The sequence below is a fragment of the Zerene cesonia genome, chromosome 19 (assembly GCF_012273895.1).
Source record: "Zerene cesonia ecotype Mississippi chromosome 19, Zerene_cesonia_1.1, whole genome shotgun sequence".
Classification (NCBI taxonomy): Eukaryota; Metazoa; Arthropoda; class Insecta; order Lepidoptera; family Pieridae; genus Zerene; species Zerene cesonia.
Window position 1 is genome coordinate 5,247,350 of NC_052120.1, and position 21,523 is coordinate 5,268,872.

General features: G+C 33.5%; 3 protein-coding genes across 5 annotated transcripts in view; 2 read left to right on the forward strand and 1 right to left on the reverse strand.

The window, feature by feature from the left end:
• Positions 1 to 11,587, forward strand: part of LOC119834454 (multidrug resistance-associated protein 7) — a 14,131-nt gene extending 2,544 nt beyond the window's left edge. Inside the window, exons 7-23 of the mRNA XM_038358818.1 lie at positions 343 to 491; positions 1,341 to 1,460; positions 1,549 to 1,933; positions 2,387 to 2,509; positions 3,040 to 3,153; positions 5,068 to 5,247; positions 5,489 to 5,634; positions 5,989 to 6,504; positions 6,640 to 6,772; positions 6,851 to 6,926; positions 7,366 to 7,463; positions 7,758 to 7,964; positions 8,384 to 8,511; positions 8,985 to 9,076; positions 9,489 to 9,689; positions 10,112 to 10,343; positions 10,607 to 11,587. Of these exons, the coding sequence (XP_038214746.1) occupies positions 343 to 491; positions 1,341 to 1,460; positions 1,549 to 1,933; positions 2,387 to 2,509; positions 3,040 to 3,153; positions 5,068 to 5,247; positions 5,489 to 5,634; positions 5,989 to 6,504; positions 6,640 to 6,772; positions 6,851 to 6,926; positions 7,366 to 7,463; positions 7,758 to 7,964; positions 8,384 to 8,511; positions 8,985 to 9,076; positions 9,489 to 9,689; positions 10,112 to 10,343; positions 10,607 to 10,858 (3,152 nt within the window). The 3' untranslated portion in view covers positions 10,859 to 11,587. The remainder of the gene's footprint in view (positions 1 to 342; positions 492 to 1,340; positions 1,461 to 1,548; positions 1,934 to 2,386; positions 2,510 to 3,039; positions 3,154 to 5,067; positions 5,248 to 5,488; positions 5,635 to 5,988; positions 6,505 to 6,639; positions 6,773 to 6,850; positions 6,927 to 7,365; positions 7,464 to 7,757; positions 7,965 to 8,383; positions 8,512 to 8,984; positions 9,077 to 9,488; positions 9,690 to 10,111; positions 10,344 to 10,606) is intronic.
• A 917-nt stretch (positions 11,588 to 12,504) lies between these two features.
• LOC119834191 (DNA polymerase beta-like) lies at positions 12,505 to 15,139 on the reverse strand. 2 transcript variants are annotated; one of them, XM_038358503.1, is made up of 6 exons: positions 15,002 to 15,139; positions 14,008 to 14,479; positions 13,790 to 13,912; positions 13,331 to 13,496; positions 13,075 to 13,264; positions 12,505 to 12,992 (listed from the first exon to the last, which is right to left on the reverse strand). In XM_038358503.1, exons 2-6 carry the CDS (start codon positions 14,433 to 14,435, stop codon positions 12,898 to 12,900), a joined length of 1,002 nt encoding a protein of 333 aa, XP_038214431.1. In that variant the 5' UTR covers positions 14,436 to 14,479; positions 15,002 to 15,139; the 3' UTR covers positions 12,505 to 12,897. The 2 variants fall into 2 exon arrangements, with proteins under 2 accessions (XP_038214431.1, XP_038214432.1); XM_038358504.1 differs by lacking the exon at positions 13,075 to 13,264 and having other exon boundaries at positions 12,884 to 12,992.
• LOC119834190 (ATP-dependent DNA helicase Q5) lies at positions 14,810 to 20,943 on the forward strand. 2 transcript variants are annotated; one of them, XM_038358501.1, is made up of 12 exons: positions 14,821 to 14,884; positions 14,960 to 15,116; positions 15,365 to 16,011; positions 16,178 to 16,283; positions 16,479 to 16,639; positions 16,803 to 16,993; positions 17,447 to 17,656; positions 18,244 to 18,448; positions 18,582 to 18,791; positions 18,885 to 19,050; positions 19,134 to 20,621; positions 20,729 to 20,943. In XM_038358501.1, exons 2-12 carry the CDS (start codon positions 15,023 to 15,025, stop codon positions 20,833 to 20,835), a joined length of 3,585 nt encoding a protein of 1,194 aa, XP_038214429.1. In that variant the 5' UTR covers positions 14,821 to 14,884; positions 14,960 to 15,022; the 3' UTR covers positions 20,836 to 20,943. The 2 variants fall into 2 exon arrangements, with proteins under 2 accessions (XP_038214428.1, XP_038214429.1); XM_038358500.1 differs by having other exon boundaries at positions 14,810 to 15,116.
• Positions 20,944 to 21,523: the final 580 nt, after the last annotated feature.

Here is a 21,523-nt window from a genome sequence, read left to right on the forward strand (position 1 = left end):
GAAATCGGTTCGTGCGTTCTGGAGTTATAGCGTCAGGAAGGAAAACCCGACTTATTTTTATATAGTAGATTGTTAAATTTCATGATAATATTTTAAGTTATCTTTCCTTCTATAATGTAATTTTAACATCTCACGATATCTTACGAAGTTCAAATATTTCGTCCACTGTCTAATATGAATATAAAGTTAATTTCGAGATCTATTTCTAAAATCATTTATATCTATGTTATGAACATAAGAGTGATCCCGATCCGCTGAAAAGTCCAGGCCTATTTGCAGTTCGTAGCTTTTCGTATTTCTTATGAGTAAGAATGAACATATTTTTAAATAGTTTCTTTTTAGACGCTCGTACTGAAGAACTACGATATCTCCGTGGTCGAAAGTATTTGGACGCTATATGCGTTGTACTTTGGGCAACAACCCCAGTATTAGTTGCAGCATTAACGCTGGGCACGCACGCACTGCGAGGGCAACCGCTCACTGCGCCTACTGTATGTGACATTTGTAATCCTTATAATTGTAAATGCGAAAGTGTGTTTTTTGGTCGTTATTCATGAATTATTTTTATTAATTACCTCTGACCACTCGGACCAAGCATTTTGATTGTTGAGATAACCTTATTAATTTGAACCTTGAGAATTAAGATTGATTTTAGATTATCTAATGTCTTGTTTAGCATATTTTAATTTGATTCGAATTATGTAATGTTTACGCATTTGGCGACGTCATTAATTATTTCGACATTAATCTACCATAAAGTAAAATGTGATTTGGTGAAAAATTGGCACTAGATATGTATAAATTAGAATTTTTATAGATGTACATAAAACTATTAATAACTGTCGTAACATTTATGAATAATAATTTGACTCACTTATATAGGGATTCCCCTTGTAAATGAGACGATAGCTTTGAATGAATCGCTGATAACTAATTTAACTTATTACCTACGTAATGCGCTTTGCAATGTTTACTGTAGTTCAAGATTGTAATAATTCATTTTATAAACATAAATAAGAAAAAATTGACAGTCATAATCTCATATTTATACCTATACTACAGATAGACAAATGTTAACGAGTAACATGTCGTAACATGTCGAAGGCACATTCAAAGAATATTGAATTACATAATGCAATTACCCTGGTCACTCAATTGTGTGCTTAGTGCTGACTTACACTTCTGGGTTTGGGAGTTCGCACGAATGTGAGTGACCGGCATTATAAGGGAACAGCTTGTTTACGCAGCGCTCATTGCTTAGTTGTTGTAAACAATTTATCCTTAGTAATTTTTAAAAATGTTCATTCATCCTTTAAATAAATTTACGTTTCTGTTATCAGGTATTTACAACTGTCGCCTTAATCAATATGTTAATTGCACCTCTAAATGCTTTTCCTTGGGTTTTAAATGGACTTACTGAAGCATGGGTATCCATTAAGCGCATTCAAAAACTTCTTGATGTAAGTATATAAAAATATATATAAACGCTTTAATGTCCAATCGTATAGTCCTAAACGTATCGAAACAATTTTGTTTTTTTAATTCTAGTTAAATGACATGGATCCCGAGCTATTTTACGGAAAACTCAATAAAAATTGCGACGAAGATAAAGTAATAATATTCAAAAATGCGACCTTTAAATGGACTAAAGCATCAAATAAAAGAAAGATACAAACGAAGCCCAAGAAAAATAAGGGGAAATCGAAAAAGAAATTGTCCAAACGTGTTACACAAAGGCGAGATTCGGTTTCTTCGACTGATCTTATTACAGAAGAGTTATTTATGTTAAAGGATATTTCCTTAGAAATAGGCCAAGAGGAATTTCTGGGTATAGCCGGACCAGTTGGCAGTGGAAAGACGTCACTGTTGCTTGCTATTATGGGTGATATGGTCAAATTTAGTGGCGAGATACAAGTTCCCGATAACTTAAACAGTATGTTTTCATATAAAATGACTTTATATTTTTTCCATCTTAATAATTCCTAATGAATTAATGATAGATTAAATTGAGTATTTGTTTTTTTAGAAGATTACTAATTCAAAAAAGTAAGTGTTTATTACAAAATACAAGTTTGTCTAAGTGGGATAATAAGGGTTTATCAATAAATAAAAATGAATGGTGCTCGGAAAACCCCCGTCTAGACTAGGAAAATCAAACCTAGGCTAACAATAATCCGCATTTAAATAGGTATTATAAGCGGCTTATGTGTAGGTAATATTGTGAGGCCGATATTTTTCTGACTTTCATACTTTCACGACTTTTTTTTAATTGAAAGAGTAATTCCGTTACATATTTATATAGCCACCGAGCAAGAATGGCAGGAATATGTACCCATCCTCCTATACAAAAAAAACTAGTAAAATTAATAGCAACACAACGAATTAGGTTTCGGTTACGCGTCCCAACAGCCGTGGATGGTCCGCGGCACGATTCGCGACAACATCCTATTCGGGAAGCCGTACGACGAGACCAAGTTCCGCGCGGTCGTGGACGCGTGCGCCCTCACAGGTATTACGCATATGAGATTTACCCACTTTATATCAGTTACACATTCTTTCGTTTGGCTGCAATTATATTAGGTTATGCGTTCATGTTTGTGTTAGTGGTGTTCTATAATGCATGAACATTGAACACGTTATGGCTTGCGCTTCATATACCTTATTCCATTCTGTATCTGTCACTCTCTAGGTGTTTTGTTTAGTATTCTAGATAAAATACCTATATCCTTCTAAAAAGCCTGATCATACATAATAATTTAAAGTTATTTATTTTTAAAATGAAAGGGTTGAATTCATCAAAAAAACTTAATCGTTTCCTGTAAAAAATTTAAAACGTAAACATGTAACGTTCAGGTACAGATTCAAATCTTTAAAATTGACCTTATAAAGTTATTAAAGTAATTCCCATTGGGATTTGAATGAGAATGTTCTCATGACTGAAGTTCAATGAAAATTGAGGTATGCAAAAGTTTTGCATATACATATGAGATATGAAATACAACAACAAAAAGAAAAGGATAAATTTTACCTAATTTATAGAGGATCTCAACCAGCTGGGATGGAATGCGTATGTCGGCGAAGGGGGTTGTACGTTGAGCGGTGGCCAGCGTGCACGCATCGCTTTAGCACGCGCAGTCTATCAGGACAAACGAGGTATTACGATATCAATGTCTAAATAATGAAAAATCTTGTATTACTATTTTTATTCCTTTTTAGTAGATTTTTAATAACTGTAATCCATTATGTATATATGTCATTAGAATCCTGCCTCTCAAATTCAAAAATGCAAAGTAATACAAACTTCATCGAGGTTATTGACGATAGTCAAGTGTCTCGGAATTTATCTACTTCACAACCTTTTAGCCCGCGGCATCGCCTGTGTTATCAATGGAAAATCAATATAGTTCCGGATTACGTGGAATTAATGCAATATGTATCCTTTGTTCTTAGGCCTCAAACTTTATTTGTGCCAAATTTAATCTAAATCGCTTCAGTGGCTTAGGCGGGAAGAAGACACAGACAGAGAACCTCAGATACTTTCGCAATTATAATATGAGTTGGGATTATTTAATACCAGCTGTAACCCGCGGCATCACTCGCGTGGTATCCGTACAAAAAGTAGGCTATGTGCTAATCCAGAGTATAATCTATCTGTGTACTAAAATTTATAAGATGCGATTAGTTACTGTTTTCGCGTGATAGAGTTACAAACCCATCCATATTTATAAACTCCCGGGCTTATGATGTTAGTAGGATAACATAAGATACACCTACAAAAACAGTGCAAATTGTAACTCTACAAGAATAATTGATGAATGCTGTCTGTGTTAAATAAGGAGCAAAGTCCTATGTTTAATTGACTTGTTAATATTAAGACAAATGTAATAACTTTAATTGCCTGACGTCATGACCTCATCATAATTCTCAATACCTTTAAATCTTTACTAACGTACTTCGTTACTTATGCTGAGCAATAATACTTTAGCAATTACTATGGTAATTCAGCTAGAGTCATGTCATTTTAAATATCAATTCAACCGTTTTTACACGCTTTTTATTAGCTTCACCTGTATGTTTGTTTGTATGTTTGTTTGTAACCGACTTCTTTGGGCGCGATTTTGACCCACTTTAAACGGCCAGATTTCGTTCAAACTTTGTAGATTTATTGAGGACCGATGACAATACACTAATTTGATAAAATTATTCCATTTTTTAATTTGCAAAATATGATTTTTGTCAAAGCGTGTTTTTTAGTTTTTTTTTAACTATTGTTTATTGAGTAAATTAAAACATTATAAAGTGTAATTTCCAATACTTATAAATGGATTATGAATATTCTATTATTGAAAACACGGTAACGTTATATTGCAAAGGCGTAACGCGTTTTTTACCCACGCATCTAAATGAAAATGTCATATCATAATGAAATATGTATATTTGCGTGATTTTTGTACGATGAAATCAATTAACTAAGACTATACTATATAGTACTACCTAGAAAATTTTCCGTTAAACACCATGCATGTCGGGTAATTGAATCGTCTGGGGTTACGTTTCTATGTAATCCTTTAAGTTGTGTTTTATCGCTTCATGTGTACAAACATTTTGAAAGGCTTCCAAGATTATGTTCGATATAAATAAATATCATTTAATCAAGAATCAAATGTTTAAAACGTTCAGCTAAAATTATCAAGTATTATAATGCCGCCTAAATTATTTATACCCATTCATATAAATGAAATTGCAGTGTCTGTTTGTTATATTGAAATAACCGTTTTTTTTCTACGTACGGTACATACCAAAGTAACATTTTTTACAATTTTTGTCTGTTGATTGTTCCGGCTAATCTCGAAAACGAATGGGCCGAATTTGACGGGAATTTCACTGGCAGATAGCTGATGAAATGAGTAATAACTGGGTTACTTTTTTACAATATTTCCATAGGAAAATTGCGTTTCAAAACAAGAACTTTATTACCGAAGATTTACGCTGGTGTAACTGGGGGACGCATCTAGTTGAACAATCAATTTGTTAATACATACTTCGATGTTTATTTATGTTTTTCAGTGTATCTCTTGGACGACGTTCTATCGGGATTAGACTCGACAGTGGCTCAGCACATTATGCAGAAGTGTATTCTGGGCTTGTTACGTCACACCGCGCGAATACTCGTGACCCACTCGCCGCGACACCTTGCGCGCACGCAACGGGTTGTTTTGTTAGAGGACGGATGCGTGCGTGCTGTCGGTAAAAATATGAAATATTTATTATCTGGAAAAGTTTTATGTTTGTTATGGATAATCCATAAAACTGCTTTATCGACTTTGAATTTATCGGGAATCGGTGAATTGATTGATCAGTGCTAACTAAAACTAAATATTTTTGGGATGGCCGAAGGAAGGAGGGAGAGAATTATATTGTGAAATTTATTCACATTACATTTGATTAGTGTATTTTTTACTTATATGATAAAATAATCGCTTATCAGGTACACCGGAAACAGTATTAAATGAAATAGAGGAATTTTTACCAAGTGAGACAGAATCTATAGGAGAGGAATCACCGCCGCCAGCTGAGACACTGCCGAAAGAGATAGAAGATGACAATGTTAGCAGAAACAGCTTAGAAAATGATGTAAGTACTCGTAATATTACCTGATATAATCGATATAATACTATAACAAGTACTTAAAAGACAGTAATTTGTATTATTTATATTGCTGCATTGATAACAAACAGCTAAACTCAAAATCAAGCTCGGAAATTGTCCCAAGTTATAATATACTTTTGCGTCTTTTTGGTAGAGTTTTCAAATGAGCGATACAATAACGTTACTCCATAAAATTAGGTGTTAATTTAAAAGAAAATTTTATACAAGGCCGCTCGGATATTGTTTGACGAAATTAGGTGATTGTGAGTTTGGTTGTATGTAATGTACGACTAATATTATTTTTAAAAACTTATTAAATATCTTTCAAATCTGTTCTAGGAGACAATGTCAATAGGAACGGTAGGATGGTGGGTGATCGGAATGTATCTACGATCGGTTGGATCATTTCTTGTACTTTGCATCATCATATCTCTAATATTGATGCAGCTATCGCAGAACTTCACATTCCTTTGGCTGACCTTCTGGATCAAGGACAGAACAAAAAATTCGACTACGTTGGAGATTGACAACTTTCACGAGAATACTACGGCGTTGGATCATGGTTTTAATGCTGTAGATCAATTCGTTCATACATTGCTCAACGTGTCGTTATCAGTTATACACAATTTGGATGGTCACAGTAACATAACTAATACCGTGAAGCAGATACCACTAGTGGAACAGCAACCCCTAACTCTGCCCTTGACGTACACGGATAATTATTATTTGCTGATGTATTTCGCATTGGCGGGAATTAATTTGGTGTTTACAGTAATGAGAGCGTTCCTATTTGCGTACGGAGGCGTGAAGGCGGCATCGAAAATACATAAAGCTCTTTTAGAAATTATAGTCAAGGTATTTGATATTTTTATTCATAATAAGAAGCGTTTATTATAATATAAATATATTGGTCTGTACGTTATAAGTGCCGTTCAAATATCTTCTATCAATTCGTGTGATAGCGGAAAATAATGATGTTAAATGTTTTAGGCAAATGTAAAATTTTTCGACGTAACACCGACAGGACGAATAATAAATAGATTTTCTTCGGATACATACACAGCAGACGATTCCTTGCCATTTATATTAAATATTTTGTTGGCACAAGTATTTGCCCTCATAGGTACGTAAATAATGTTAATGTACTCCCGAATACTCACAATGCGATGAAATACATTCACAATATCTTTGTACGTTTTAGGTGCAATAGCAGTGACTATTTACGGTCTTCCATGGTTATTCGTCGGGATTATACCTATGTCCATTATTTACTATAGGTAAGAAGTTCTTAAACTTGATAATGCATTTAATGTTTTTATCCGTTTTCTCCGTTTATATCCTAAAAAATTCCTCGTTCCTTGTTTTAAGTAGCATGTTATGTCTTAAATGTACTTTCATCTATATCATATATAAAATTTTATTTTAGTTTGAGAACAAATAATTGATAGAAAAATAAAATGAACATGCAATTAAACTGTTCAAACAATATAAATTTTAAACAGGAGGACAACAATTTTTATTTTGAAAAAATATTGTTAGACAACTACGACATTATTGTTTAACGTCTGACTGTTATGTAAAGCAATTAGCTGCTTAAGAAAGATTAAAAAGCCGCTAACATACAAAAATATATAGAAAAAGAGTATTATGTTAAGATTATACGCTGTAATATGCTGCAGAAGTATTGCAATATAATAAATGTTAATTACTGTGTAGGTTGCAGGGACGTTATAGAATTACATCTCGTCAGTTAAAACGTCTCCAAAGCGTCGCGTTGTCACCGGTGTACGTACACTTTAACGATACTCTTGAAGGTGGGGTTTATGAATTAATTTTCTCATTTGAATAAATTTTGCGTTATCATTATTATAGTATTTATTTTTGTTTTATTTCATTGTTTGGCAAAGATCTTTCGTAACTTATTCAACTCAAAATTTCTAGTTAAGTCATTATTTTGGAAATTGTGTCACATAATATAGACTATCCTCCTTCTTTTTTTTATTCGTTAAAGTCTTAATTTATAAATAAACATATCATAATCGCGTATAGACAAACGCTCGAAAACCCCAAATAACGAGTTAACTGAGTTCCGTACGTGCGTCGTGCAGGTCAGACGTGCGTGCGCGGGCTGGGCGCGGTGGAGGCGTGGTGCGCGCGCGGCGAGGAGCTGGTGGAGCGCTGGCAGCGCGCGGCGCTATGCGGCGGCGCGGCGGCGCAGTGGCTCGCGCTGCGCCTGCAGGCCGCCGCCGCCGCCGCGCTCGCCGCCGCCGCGCTGCTGGCCGTGCTGCAGCGCGCCACGCACGCGGCTAACCCGGGTAAACTTTACCTTATACATTAGGATATACGATCGCTTTTTGTGTAGCGGTGCTCGTGCTGGAGGACGCCACCCACACGGCCAACCTGGTAAATCTGGACCTTATATCTTTGAGAATACGATTAGTGTTTTAATGATTGGTGTTCGATTAGATGTATACCTTAGAATATACACTGATGGAAAGCCACCGTGCTCCGGTGGATAATGAGTAATGTGTAAGAACCATATTTAATTTATTGTGTAAGGCCTCGGTCTGCTAGGATATAATTTAATTGAAGTTTAACAGTCTACTATAAGAGCGCTGGTAACAATTTTCATAGTTTATAGTCAATGCCGCATATTATTTATAATTTGTTTAAACTCCATTTAATAAAGTCTTCTAAGTAATTACACAATCCACTGAAATTAATTATTTAACAGGTTTGGTTGGTCTTGCCATATCATACGCCTTATCCATGACGTCGATGCTCGGTGCTGTGCTGAATTCGTTCACAGAAACCGAACGAGAAATGATTGCTGTGGAGCGTCTCGGAGAATACATTCGACAAGTGAGTTCTTTATCAACCGACTTTATAATAAAGAGGAGGCTATAGAATTTTATTGTGTTTGATTTGACGCGAGTATTGTACATTTAGAAATTAAAGACTTTTTAACGGATTTCAAACGCGATTTATTCTTTATATTATTCCAGTCTCCCCGTGACCGCGCTCTCTGTAAAGTGTTCGAAACGTCGGGTTAATAATATAATGAATAAATCGCGATTAATATCCGTTAAAAAGTCTTTAAATTCTAAAGAGTAAGTTATCCATTCGACCGTACTTTTTGTATTTATGACTGTATAAAATACATAGCATTTTTTTTACTGGGTGGGCCGATTTTTATGATTCGTTTTTTTTTTGCAAGCTGGTGTTTACCATGAGATCTCAATGTATTAATTTTTAAAAAGGGGTCTTTATCGGCCATAGTACAAATAAAAAATGTAATTTGTAATTCATAGTTTAATTTCTATCCTGATTAATAGGTTAAATGTGAAGAAATAGATGGGGATTTACCACCGTATGGCTGGCCGTCGCATGGAGTTGTGAGTTTTGAAGACGTCTATTTGAACTATAGGTAAGATTTCCTTTTTAAAAATTTCTAATATAATGTCAATTATCAGTATGTATTCTTTTTTTAATTTTTATTAGCTAAAGTTACGTATTTTATTCCTCGAAAATCTTTGCAATTTCTTCTATATGTGTTTACTGACATCATTTTTTGTTATTTTACGAACATATATCTTGCATTGTGTATTTATCTTTGAGTCTGAAATAAACAATTTATTATAGACATAGCCAAACTGACTCCTTTATTCATGTAACTTTAGTTGTCGACGTTTTGACAATATTTTATGCAATTTTTGTTGTTTTATTAAAAATGGTTATATTTATTCCTAAAGTAACATTGGATGCCGCCAAAAACGCATAAAACCTCAAAATCAATGGTATAATATAGTTTATAAATTGTTATTATTATTGTCACTCAGCGAGAACGGCAGCAACGCGAGCGGGGCACTCCGTGGCGTGTCGTTCTGCAGCCACCCGGGCGAGCGGCTCGGCGTGGTGGGCCGCACGGGCGCGGGCAAGAGCTCGCTGCTGCGCGCGCTGCTGCGCCTCGCGCCCTGCTCCGGCGGCCGCGTGCTCATCGACGACGTGGACGTGGCGTCGCTGCACCTGCACTCGCTGAGGTACGCGCCTTGCGCACACGCCACACCCGGTGCGCCCGGCACACACGGTACACACGGTACACGCGGGCGAGCGGCTCAGCGTGATGAGCCGCACTTGATAAATACTATACTAGCGCACCGCGACAGCGCTCAAAAGAAATATATTACATATACACTTCTTAGCAACATTCTTGAAAAAAAGAGATATCTAAAATTGTTTGTAAATCTATCAATTCTATCTTATATATAAAATTCACGTGTCACAATTTTAGTTGTCATACTCCTCCGAAACGATGGACCGATTCTCATGACATTTTTGGTGCATATTGGGAAGGTCTGAGAATCGGCCAACATCTAATTTTTTATACCCCTATGTTAAGAGTAAAGCAGAACAGCGTTTGCCGAGTCAGCTAGTAACATATAATATTGTATCTATATTCTAGGTCGCGCATTGGTATAATACCGCAAGAGCCATTCATATTCTCGGGTACCATTCGCGAGAACATCGATCCCTTGCAACAATACTTGGATGAAGAGATATGGCGTGCCCTTGACGCGTGTAGTGCTACAGAATTAGTGCTGGCCAAGGGGGGACTTGCTTCATATGCAGATAACCTATCCAGAGGACACAAACAGCTCCTGTGCTTAGTGAGAGCTTTGCTTCAACGTGCTAAGGTATGTCTCTATAAATCAATTTAGCATAGACACTAGAATAAGTAGAGGATAGCATATTATATTCTTACATTCTTGAATATTTAAGTTTTTTCACGGCTATGATTATTAATTTGACGTTTCTTTAGGTTCATTTAGGAAAATGCCGAGGTCAATGATTTAGTATAGTAATATAAATAGTGATCAATCAAATGTTTTAATGGACTATTTCTTTGTATCACAATTAGTGTTTAAATTAAAACTTTAATGAAAATAAATAATTACAGATACTCCTCGTTGACGAAGCAACTGCAAACCTTGATCAAGAAACGGAGAGGGTGATTCTAGACACTATCCGCTGCTCATTTGTTGGCAGCACAGTGCTGTTCGTGGCCCATAGACTCACAGGCATTCTAGAAAGTTCTCGAGTTTTAGTTCTCTCTGCAGGACAAGTTGTGGAACTCCGGGATCCAGATGACGCACTTTCCGATCCTACGTCGTATCTCTATAAGCTAGTACACCCCGATGAACATATGTAATCTAATATTGTAGAAGATGATATTATTGTATAATCATCCATTAAAAAAAGAAAACTGCGAAAAAGAAGTCCGTAACTCGAAAATTTTTAAATTCTTACAATATAGTCTGTTATATGTGTATCTATTACTCCAAAAAAATGTTATATAACACTCACTATATTACTGTTATATGAAAAGATTTTGTATTATAGAAAGTTGTATTAATTTTTTAAAGAATTACTTGTCAATTGTCAAAAACTTTTTTATATTAATCAATTTAGGGTATCCTCAGTGAGAGTAGCCTTATACCTAGTTATTAAGGTTTGATTTATGGATAACTTATAATGACATAGTTAAGGTTCCTGTAAAGTGTTGGTCAAATTCCGTTGAGTTAATCGTACAGAAAACATGTCAAAATATGAAAAACTGTACTGATGAGATTACCAAAGTGTCTGCTTTAGTAAATACCTATGTTTGAGTCCAACGAACTAAATAAACTAACTGCGAACAAATACGCAAGAATGACCGATTTTGGTCAGACATTATCTCAATCATAATATATCAAATTTATAATACATGTTATTAATTAAAATCTGTTATAAGTTCCATCAATTATACAGAAAAGAGATGTATTTTGAGACAATCTTATGGTTAAGTAGTAACAAAGTTGATATTTGTGATATAGACGATTATATAATTATAATGCTTATGCTCTTAATTACGTCAATTGAAAGCGCAATGTTACAAAAAGCTTGTTAAATTTAATTATCAATTATTATGCATAAATTTGTTTGAATAATATAACGTTAATATTTTTACAAATAAGATTGCACCAAATATTTAAAAAATTGCCAATATGAATATTTTTACTATAATATAGATATTATTACATATTATAATGGCTTTTGATAGTAAACTAGCAAATTAGTACTAATAGCTTCGTGTAGACAGAACTAGCTTTATTTCTAAGCTACTTAGCTAGAAAGATAATTTGCAAGCTAGGTTGAGAGAAATAGAGACGTAAACATGTATTCTTTAAAATCTTTACATCATTACATCTAAATCTTTTAGTTCGTATAGGCACCATTTTCAAAGAAACTACAGTCGAATAATGTTTTTTTTTTTTATTCGGATGCAATCCTTTTGAATAATAATTATTGATTTCACCCAAAAACATATATGTCAATACATTACTTAATACTACTAAATAATACATACTAGTTCTGTATACACTAGGTTACTTTACTACCACTAGCTATAATAAACTATCCTAGTTTTAACAGAACTAGCATGTGTCAAACCAGGTCAGAAGCCAACAACATAGTTTACGAAAATAGACTGCTGTATGTATCCTGGGCATAAAGTCTGAAACCAAATGTAAGGATTAAGAGATCAGTTTAAACTTCGAAAAAATATTTAAATGGCTTAGGTTAGTGAAAAATATACATTCCAAGTTTAATCCAACTGTTTTATTCAAAGATGATAAAACAATGGTGACCCTAGTCACTAGATTAAGAAAACTTATGCCAACTTGCTATATTTCAATATTTTTTCAGATTTAAGGGCGCGTATTCCAACTTACACGCGCGTTTCATCCCGTTCATGCAATTTTGGTCAAAATTGCACAATTCTAATTTTAAATAACAGTTATTATTTTAGTTAGGCACTAGATCGAGACTTCATCTTTCCATAATCGTAATAATCTGAATAACAATCTACCAAAATCATTACGATATTACTCTTGGGAAAAAACGAAATCACGTTGTTTTCTGTCGCAAATGGAATACCGCTCTTAAATGCATCTAATCTACGAAAGAGTAGTTGTATGATTTTTACATTTTTCCAAATGTACTTATCACTTGCGTTTAAAAGATTTTAATCAAAATTCATTATTTCTACATCGAAAATGATACGTGTTCAGTATAAAAGTAATTAATAGATATTGTTATTAGAACAGATAATAAATAAATTATAAATCGAAATTTGTGATAAAAATAAAAGGTATATTTTTTAAATAATAAATGGAATACTTGATTGAAAAAATGCGTTTTATATTTCATTTACATGTTTCGGTCTTCTGGTTTTTTGTATGGATAATCAATATAATCAAAGATATCTTCTTCCGATGTAATAGGAACGCTCTCGCCCGGTACGCCTGTAATAAGAACAACATAATATTAAATGATATTTTATGACATTAAAGAACGATTATTAGTTTAAAAAAAAAATTAAGCTACCAGTGCTTCCAATAGGTCTCAGAGAATATTCATTTAGCGTAAATCCCTTTTCTAAAGCATGGGCGCGCATTTGTTTGTTAAAAACGTCGCTTCCAGTAAAGTAGAGTACTGCACAAAAATATTGCTCATGTGGAATCAGCCTTATATCTAAACGTCTTGCTGGATATTGAGCAGACAATCTGCACACACCCTTAAAAAACATGACTATTATTTTTAAGTACTATTTAGCTCAATTCTGAGTGAAACATTCAATTACCATAAATTTTGTATCTCCTTTTGAAATTGTATCGATTATAAGTCCTTGTAAAGCGTCAGTAACTTTATTAAGTAGAATTTCACCCTGTTTCTTTGAGTTTTGTGTTGTATTAAGTGATGGATGTGTTATCAGAGCATCTATATCACCACTCTCTAATTTACCTCGTCTGTTAACAAGTAACAATATTTATATATAATATAAAATATAAAAATTATTCAACAATTACAAATATCAATTCAATTTAAATATCTAGCTATTGCAATTATGCCTTTGTCATCACCAATACCAATTTGGAATAACAAGGTTTTTTTTAAAGTGATGCAGTGTGTAGATGTATTTCTTTTGTTTTTAAGAAATATTATGAGAAAAATAATAATGAAGTATATGCGCGATTTACCGCATTCATCTTATATTAGATAATATATAAAACAATCATATATACCTATACCTATAACATACCTATAGCTTCCGCATATTGTTATTGTAAAATCTGGATCCAAAATAGAAATAATATTTTTTATTTTGATTTCAAACTCTTCAATTTCAGTACGTGGTATCTTCTTTTCAAAATCTTCAAAGAATCTGGAATGAGAATGGTCCATAGTTTTATTAAGCTAAAAGAATATTTTTAGAGCATATATTTTTTTATATCATTTATTATTTAATCCGTAACATACTTTAGACCAATCAGTTGATGATGTGTCAATTTGTCCTGTTGTTTTTGTAAATCTTCTATCGTTTTAATTCCACTTCTAACTAGTTCTGAAGCTTTGACAGGACCTATACCAGAGATTCGGGTAAGTAAACTTATAGCTTGAGCATTTTCATCATTGTGTATATTTTCGAGCTTTCTCAATTTTCCTGTATGTAAAAATTCATCAATTTTCTGCGCAATTTTTTCCCCAATGCCGTTTAATTTTTTTGCTTCGTCCCCAGATTGGATTCTTTTTTCATGCGTTGCTAGAACGCTAGCCGCTTTTCTATAAGCGTTGTATTTATGTATATTTCGACTCACATTTTTCTCGTATTCTGCTAGCTCGGACAAAAATTCGCAAAAATCTGCATTTAAATTATTACAGCTTGAAGGAGCTTTCCGCTTACTCATTTTAACGATAAAATTAATGTAGTTTAATTATATTGTTAGAAAACCTGCAATACAAACATTTGCTTTTTATTTATCATGAAGAACGAGTAATATAATGTATTGATTACTCTTTATTTTAAAAGTGCCCAAATAAAACATTAAAATATGCTAATCAGCCCTTGTACATTAAATTTATTTTGCCTCGTAAACGGCTTCATAGTAAAAGAAATAACAGTGATAACACAATCAATCACATTAGCAGTCTACCGAATAAGTATTAAATACTAGTCTCGACTTACATAGATTAATTATTTGAACAAATAAAAATTGGCGCGAAATGTAAATAATGTTGGCAGTACTTGTCTGGAATGAATTTCTAAACTTATTTTGACAGATACAGAAATAGAACGGAATATATGACAAGTTGATAAACGCAAAATGTCAAAGACATTGAGTATTTTTATTTCGAGGTTGTTTTTAAAATATTATTTCAGAAACATTTTTCGATAAAAGCATAAAATTAATGTTATAATTATGTGTTTAAGTGTCAAACAAAATAGATTTACGGTAAATTAAAAAGTGCGCACCTGTAAATAGTCACCAGCGTCATGGATAACGTAACGGAGAAACTTTTCCAATGTTTTGGTCATAAGAAATTCAAAAGTGAACTGCAGGAGAGAGCTGTGAGAGCAATCGCCCGAGGTAACTATAAAAATTAAGTGTCATTAATAGCAATTATCCTAAAAATACGATTATCGTTTGTCATTTATCCCAAGTTGTTACTGTATCAAAACAGTGCTACCAATCTTGAAAAAATACTTTTGTAAGGCTGATTATACATGAACTGTTTTTATATTAAAGCTATTTTACCTGAAAGTTTACACTGCTGAAGTAATTATTTTAAATAAGTCACAATAAACATATTTAAATATTTTTGTATGTTTTTTTAGGTGTTCATGATGTATATGTTTCTATGCCAACTGGTTCTGGTAAATCTCTGTGCTTTCAATTACCTGCAATGTTACAAGATAATAAAGTAGCAATAGTTTTTTCTCCACTACTTGCTCTGATAAAAGATCAGATTGACCACTTGACTAGATTGAAAATTTCAGCAGAATCTATCAATTCTAAAATGACAACTAAAGACAGAGAGAGAGTTTTGAATGATCTTCGTTCTATGAAACCTAACACTAGGTTTTTATATGTAACTCCAGAACAAGCAGCTACAGGAACATTCAAATCACTCATAGAACATCTAGTCAAGTATAAAAAAGTGTCATACATAGTAGTTGATGAAGCACACTGTGTGAGTGAGTGGGGCCATGATTTCCGACCAGATTATTTGAAATTGGGTAATTTGAGAGAAAAATTTAAAACTATTCCTTGGGTAGCTCTCACAGCCACGGCTAGTGCAGAAGTAACTAAAGACATAATGGAAAATCTAAAGTTATTACACCCAGTTGCACAATTCAAAACACCCAGTTTTCGGCGAAATTTGTTTTATGATGTTGTTTATCAGAATTGTATTGAAGATGAAATTACTGATCTCGCTGAGTTTTTGAAAAAATGCTTGAAAGATGAAGACAATGTTAAGCCAGTGAGTATGCCTTAAAATGCCTTTTATATATTTATGATTTTATATGTTTCAATAAAAGCTAATTTTCCATTACAACACATTTTTCCTGCTTATGACTAGTTGCTACTTTATGGTACAACTAGTTTCACTTGTTTAGGAATTAAAAACTGTGTTAATTTTTTTACAGAAAGACAAAAATGCTGCCATTGTTTATTGCAGAACTCGTGAACAAACTGAAGATATAGCTAGAATGCTTTGTGGCAAAGGGATGAAGGCTTTGGCTTATCATGGAGGTACAAATAGTGTTTTACTTTGTCATACTTTGTGTTGAAATATTCCAATTATATGTGAATAAATTAACAAAATATATAAATTCTATTATGCAAGATATTTCCAACTGTGTCACATAGTAATAAAACTTGTCTTTTTAAATTTTTACATTAGGGAAGGTTCATTGGCAATTTTGTGTTATTGTGCACATATTTTAGGGCTGAAAGGATCAGAGAGAGTATCAGTACAAGAACAATGGTTCAATGGAGAATTCCCATGTGTTTGTGCAACAGTATCATTTGGTATGGGTGTAGATAAGGCAACTGTCCGGGCTGTTGTTCACTGGGGCTTGCCACAAAATGTTGCCGCTTATTATCAAGTAAGTAATAAAGTATAATAAAACTTATGCAAAGTCTGGATTATTAGCCAAATTTATGATGATCTTCATGTCATGTAAGTGTCATGATTTATTTGATTTGTATTTTATTAAACTTGTACTTGCTTCATAGAATTACAAGATTTTAAATTATTTCTAATTTCAGGAATCTGGTAGGGCTGGTAGAGATGGTAAGCCAGCATTTTGTAGAATATACTACTGCCGAAGTGAACGGAATGCTGTGGATTTTTTGCTGAAATCTGAAATAGCGCGCGCCAAAACTCCTGAGCAGAAACAACGCTGCAAAAATTCTTATAAGAGTTTTGAGATTATGGTGAAATACTGTGAAGATGTTGGGTAATTCATGTTTATTTTATAAAATATAACATTTTTATACAATTTGTCATAATTTTTACTGTTATAACAAATTTTATATCTATGTGACTACAAATATAATTTTTCTATGTTTTCTTTAGTAAATAGGTTATAAAAAAATAGAAATAGATTGGAAGTATGATAGGATTGCAAGAAAGTGATGCCAGTTATTTACTTGATAAAAGCCTGAACAATTTGGAAAAAAACATAATCAAAAAAGTTTTAAATGACATGAGATGGCAACATACTTTCGCTCTACATTGATGCATAAAAAACCAGCTATAAAATAAAGGCTGGCACAAAACTTTTGTAGTACACTCATATTAAAGAAGGCGGTAAATTAATACCTTTCTGTATTATGACGATTCAAATGTGCTTTAAAACGAAGTCTAGTTGAACAAAATGAATATTTCGAGCTGGTATCGGTCCCGCCAGGTGCCGGCACAAGACGTTCGCCGAGTACTTCGGCGAGGAGGTGCCGCGGTGCGCGGGGCGCTGCGACGCGTGCGCCGACGCGCGCGCCGTGCGCCGCCGCCTCGAGCAGCACATGCGCCGCGCCATGAGCGCCACGCTGCACCGCGCGGGCTTCGTCGCGCAGGACGACTCCTCCGACCTGTACGGGCAGGGCCGGGACGGGCAGAAGAGGTGAGCTTATGCTTTTGAATTGCAGGATGACTCGTCGGAACTGTATGGGCAGGGCCGGGACGGCCAGAACAGGTGAGCTTGTGTCTTAAACAGTTGTCGAGTGGAGAATTGCAGGATGACTTGTCGGAACTATATGGGTAGGGAAGAATTGAGCTGCTAGTGGCTAATTAAAAAGTTGGAGATTGATTATTTGTTGAGTTGTTTTTTCATTAGCTTTTATTTGCGGTATGGTACTTTATTGTTAAAGTATTATTGGAAACCTATTTAACACAGACTATAAATAAATAATGAAAATAATTATAGAAACAACTAAAAAATATGTTTTTGCCTATGTATAAATTAGGCAGAGTTTTCTTGTTAGCGCATACAATAGACTTTGAACATTACCTTCAGCGTTTAAGGTGTTAATTTAGACGATTATTTTAAGCAACACTGTCTATTAATTGTAGTCACAAAATGACTACATTTAGTAGGCGATTATAAGACCAGTAAAGTATGTCAATGACGTGAAAGCCAGATATTTATTACGCGATTTATTAAACTTAATTATAGCATTTTTTTATTCATTTGTTGTTTTTTTTATGCAGAGAAATAGAGTCATACTATGGTGACGGAGGCGATGAGTCTGATGGAGAAAGCAGCAGACGTAGAGTTGCAGAAGAAACGAGATCTCTAATTTTAAAAGAATTTGCTCAACGAAAGAAAAGCATAGAGAAAGACAGAAGGAATAATGATGAAACAGAATCCGCAAAACATTCAAAATGTAAAGCTGCAGATAGCACAAGCACAAAGGTATTTTTCCTTGAACATCCTATAGCCAAACAAAATGATAACTATTAATAATTTATGGGTTCAATTTGCAAGATCCTGATTGAGGCTATTTCCCATTTTGATGCTTTATGAACACTAGACTCTAATTTTGCAGGTGAATGGCCTAACAGTGGCTACTAGAGAGAACTATCTTTCTCTATTAAAGAATGCCTTAAACGAAAACTTATCAGCATTAAAAGGTGTCGACGAACCGACACGAACATTATCTAAGAATGATGTGGAACAGTGTGCAGTGGAATTGGAGTATGATGCGTTTTCTAACAGTACTGTGATAAGCTTATATCGGCGGGCTTTAACTAAATTGGTAAGATATTTAATTTTTTATGTATTATATTATATAATTGGTAAGATATTTAATTTTTTTATGTTCATAATATAATATTATATAATGTTTTAGATTTCGAATGTGAAAGCATCAAAAGATCAACTGTACCCGTATCTCAAAGATTTTGAACCTAAGAAAAAAGAAACACTTGTCGAATTTGTCAAAGAATTTGAGAAGAAAAAGCGGGAAGAGTCGCAAAAGGCACACGGTTTCGTAACAGCAGCTCAATTAGAAAGTGGTTTGTAATATATCAGTACACTAATTAGGCAGTTCACTATTGGTAATTTTGAAAACATTAATTTTTTTTTTGTAAAATTTCAGGACAAATTGAGGTGAAAAATGAAGCAAGAGAACTCTCAAAAGCTGATAAAGAAACAAAAAGAAAAGCAAATTCTTTCAAAAAAGATCCACTTACTCAAACCAAACTTAATAATTTCTTCACCTCAAAACCATCACAAGAATCTCCCGACTTAAGTTCAAGCAACAGCGAAGACGATTGTGGTCTTGTAATAGACGAAAACATAAAACCAGATCCCTTGGACTCTACGCTTAAACTTGACAATACTGATGATAATGCACTGGATAGTGATGATAATGATTGTACATTAAAAATTGACGAAAATCCCGCGACTGAATCTCCAATAAATAGAAAATCTAGCAATATACAATCAAAAACCTTCGTTATAAATATAACTTTGCAAGGAGTTCCAAGTAAAAGCACAAATAACGACACGATGAACATTGATGAAACAAGCAAAAGCAATGATGAAACTACATCAAAATCCCCTAAAAAAGGGATTGTCCCGTCAAAAAGAAAAATAAAAGCTTTATTTGGCGAATCTTCGGATGAGAGTGATTTCGATTTAGATTCGCATAAACATAAAAAATCTAAAGTTGTAAAAGATAAACATAAAGAAAAGCACAAGCATAAACATAAGGACGAAAAATCAAAACATTCGCGACATCGTAGCAAATCTGAATCTGAAAAAAAAGATAGGAAACGTTCGTCTAGTGGTACTAACTCAGAGAAGGAATTAGTTATTGATGAAATATCTGTATCAAATGCTCCAGAAAAATCTTCCAAAAACAAGGTTGAGAAATCTACTGATCAAGACACGACACTGAAGCTCGTGGGTGATAAAGATATTAATAAAAGCAAAGAAGATAATGAAATAGATTTGGCAAATGTTAGTATGGAGCAATGTGAGAAAATAGATTTAGATGATAAATCTCTAAGTGAAGCATACAAGTTAAGTGTAGAGGCTGATAAAGTTTTGAAAGAATTGCAACAGTTTGCAGAAATGAAACCTGAACCTGAAATTAAAGCAGAAGTAAAAGAAGATTCAGAGATAATAAAACAGAGTAACTCCAATGAGCCTGCATCACAAATAGCTCTGGGCTCCTCTCAAAACTCTTCCGATAAACACAAATTTAAGCATAGAAGGAAGTCGCCTACAGATAATGGGGATATTACTGAAAAACCAAGAGAAACCCAGCCAGAAAAAGAAAAGCATGTCTCAGAAGTTCTAACAAAAGCTCACAGGAAAGAAAAAGAACTGAATCACAAGTCTGAAATATCCAAGAAGCATCACAAGCATAAAGAACACAAACATAGAATAGATATATCTGTAAAACACGAAAGAAAACATAAAGAAGAGAAAAAACAGAAAAGCGAAAAGGTCGATGTGGCGGGATTAGTTGTTAAGTTATTGATGCCTTACTATAAAAAGAAGAAAATTGATAACAGAGACTTATTTAAGGTCACTGCTAGACATATCGTTCATCAACTTCTTGCTATTCAAGTTACAGGTAATGTATACTTTCACTTATTTAGTTATCAACAAGCAAATTGATTCAATTTTTTCTCTCTATTTTATTTCCGTTATGTTTACCAATTTATTGTATTTCTATTTCAGAGGAAGCTGCTATCAACATGTTATTAAGGAAAGCTTTCAGCAAGGACATTAAGATAGAAAGTGAAAGTGATTTAAACACTAAATTAACGTTAAGCAATGTGGTTTAATATGAAGTTTGTTAATTAAATTATTATAAGTTAATATTAAGAATTATTTATACATGATAATTATTCTTGTATGTCGTTTAATAATTACATTTAAAGAGTTGAATTTTTTTTTTGTTTTAATTAATAATCACTTTGCTTAAACTTTGTTGTTTGTTGTTATATTTTATATATAAACATGAAATGACTATGATTTCAAAGAACCGAAAGTTAATTAAATCTGAATGTGTTATTAAATTATCTTCATGATCTTTACATATATATAATATACATATATTATATGATGAGTTATCACAAAATGAAGTCATGAATAGAGAATGAATTTATAGTACATATTTAGTATATTTTGAGTTCATGGTTTGCAGTAACAACACGCTTTTAATTTGAACGGTTGTTCTATATACATTTCAGGGTATATTTTAACTTTTTGTTATATAGTATTCAAATGGAAACCCGTGTCATTTTGCCAAACCGTAGGCGAAGTTACCCTTGATCCCGCCACTGCAATCGTGTGGTCATCCGCCGGACGCCATCTATTGAGATGATTATTGAATAAAACTAAAAATTTTAATTTAGCAAAGGCCGTGTTTCATCGATACAATATTGTAAACATTGAAATAATGTTCCATATTAGTTAAAACGGTTCATCATTCTAGTATACATTAAAGTAATCTATTATGATGATTAAGAT

Bases quoted from the DNA above. Each gene is read 5' to 3' on its own strand.
- LOC119834190 (XM_038358500.1), top strand. From the start codon at position 15,023: ATGGATAACGTAACGGAGAAACTTTTCCAATGTTTTGGTCATAAGAAA. The intron at 16,640-16,802 runs GTAAGTAATAAA...TTCTAATTTCAG, and splicing joins ATGTTGCCGCTTATTATCAA to GAATCTGGTAGGGCTGGTAG. The intron at 16,994-17,446 runs GTAATTCATGTT...CGGTCCCGCCAG, and splicing joins AAATACTGTGAAGATGTTGG to GTGCCGGCACAAGACGTTCG.
- LOC119834191 (XM_038358503.1), bottom strand. From the start codon at position 14,435: ATGAGTAAGCGGAAAGCTCCTTCAAGCTGTAATAATTTAAATGCAGAT. The intron at 13,497-13,789 runs GTATGTTATAGG...ACTTGTTAACAG, and splicing joins ACAATATGCGGAAGCTATAG to ACGAGGTAAATTAGAGAGTG. The intron at 12,993-13,074 runs GTAGCTTAATTT...TTCTTATTACAG, and splicing joins GAGACCTATTGGAAGCACTG to GCGTACCGGGCGAGAGCGTT.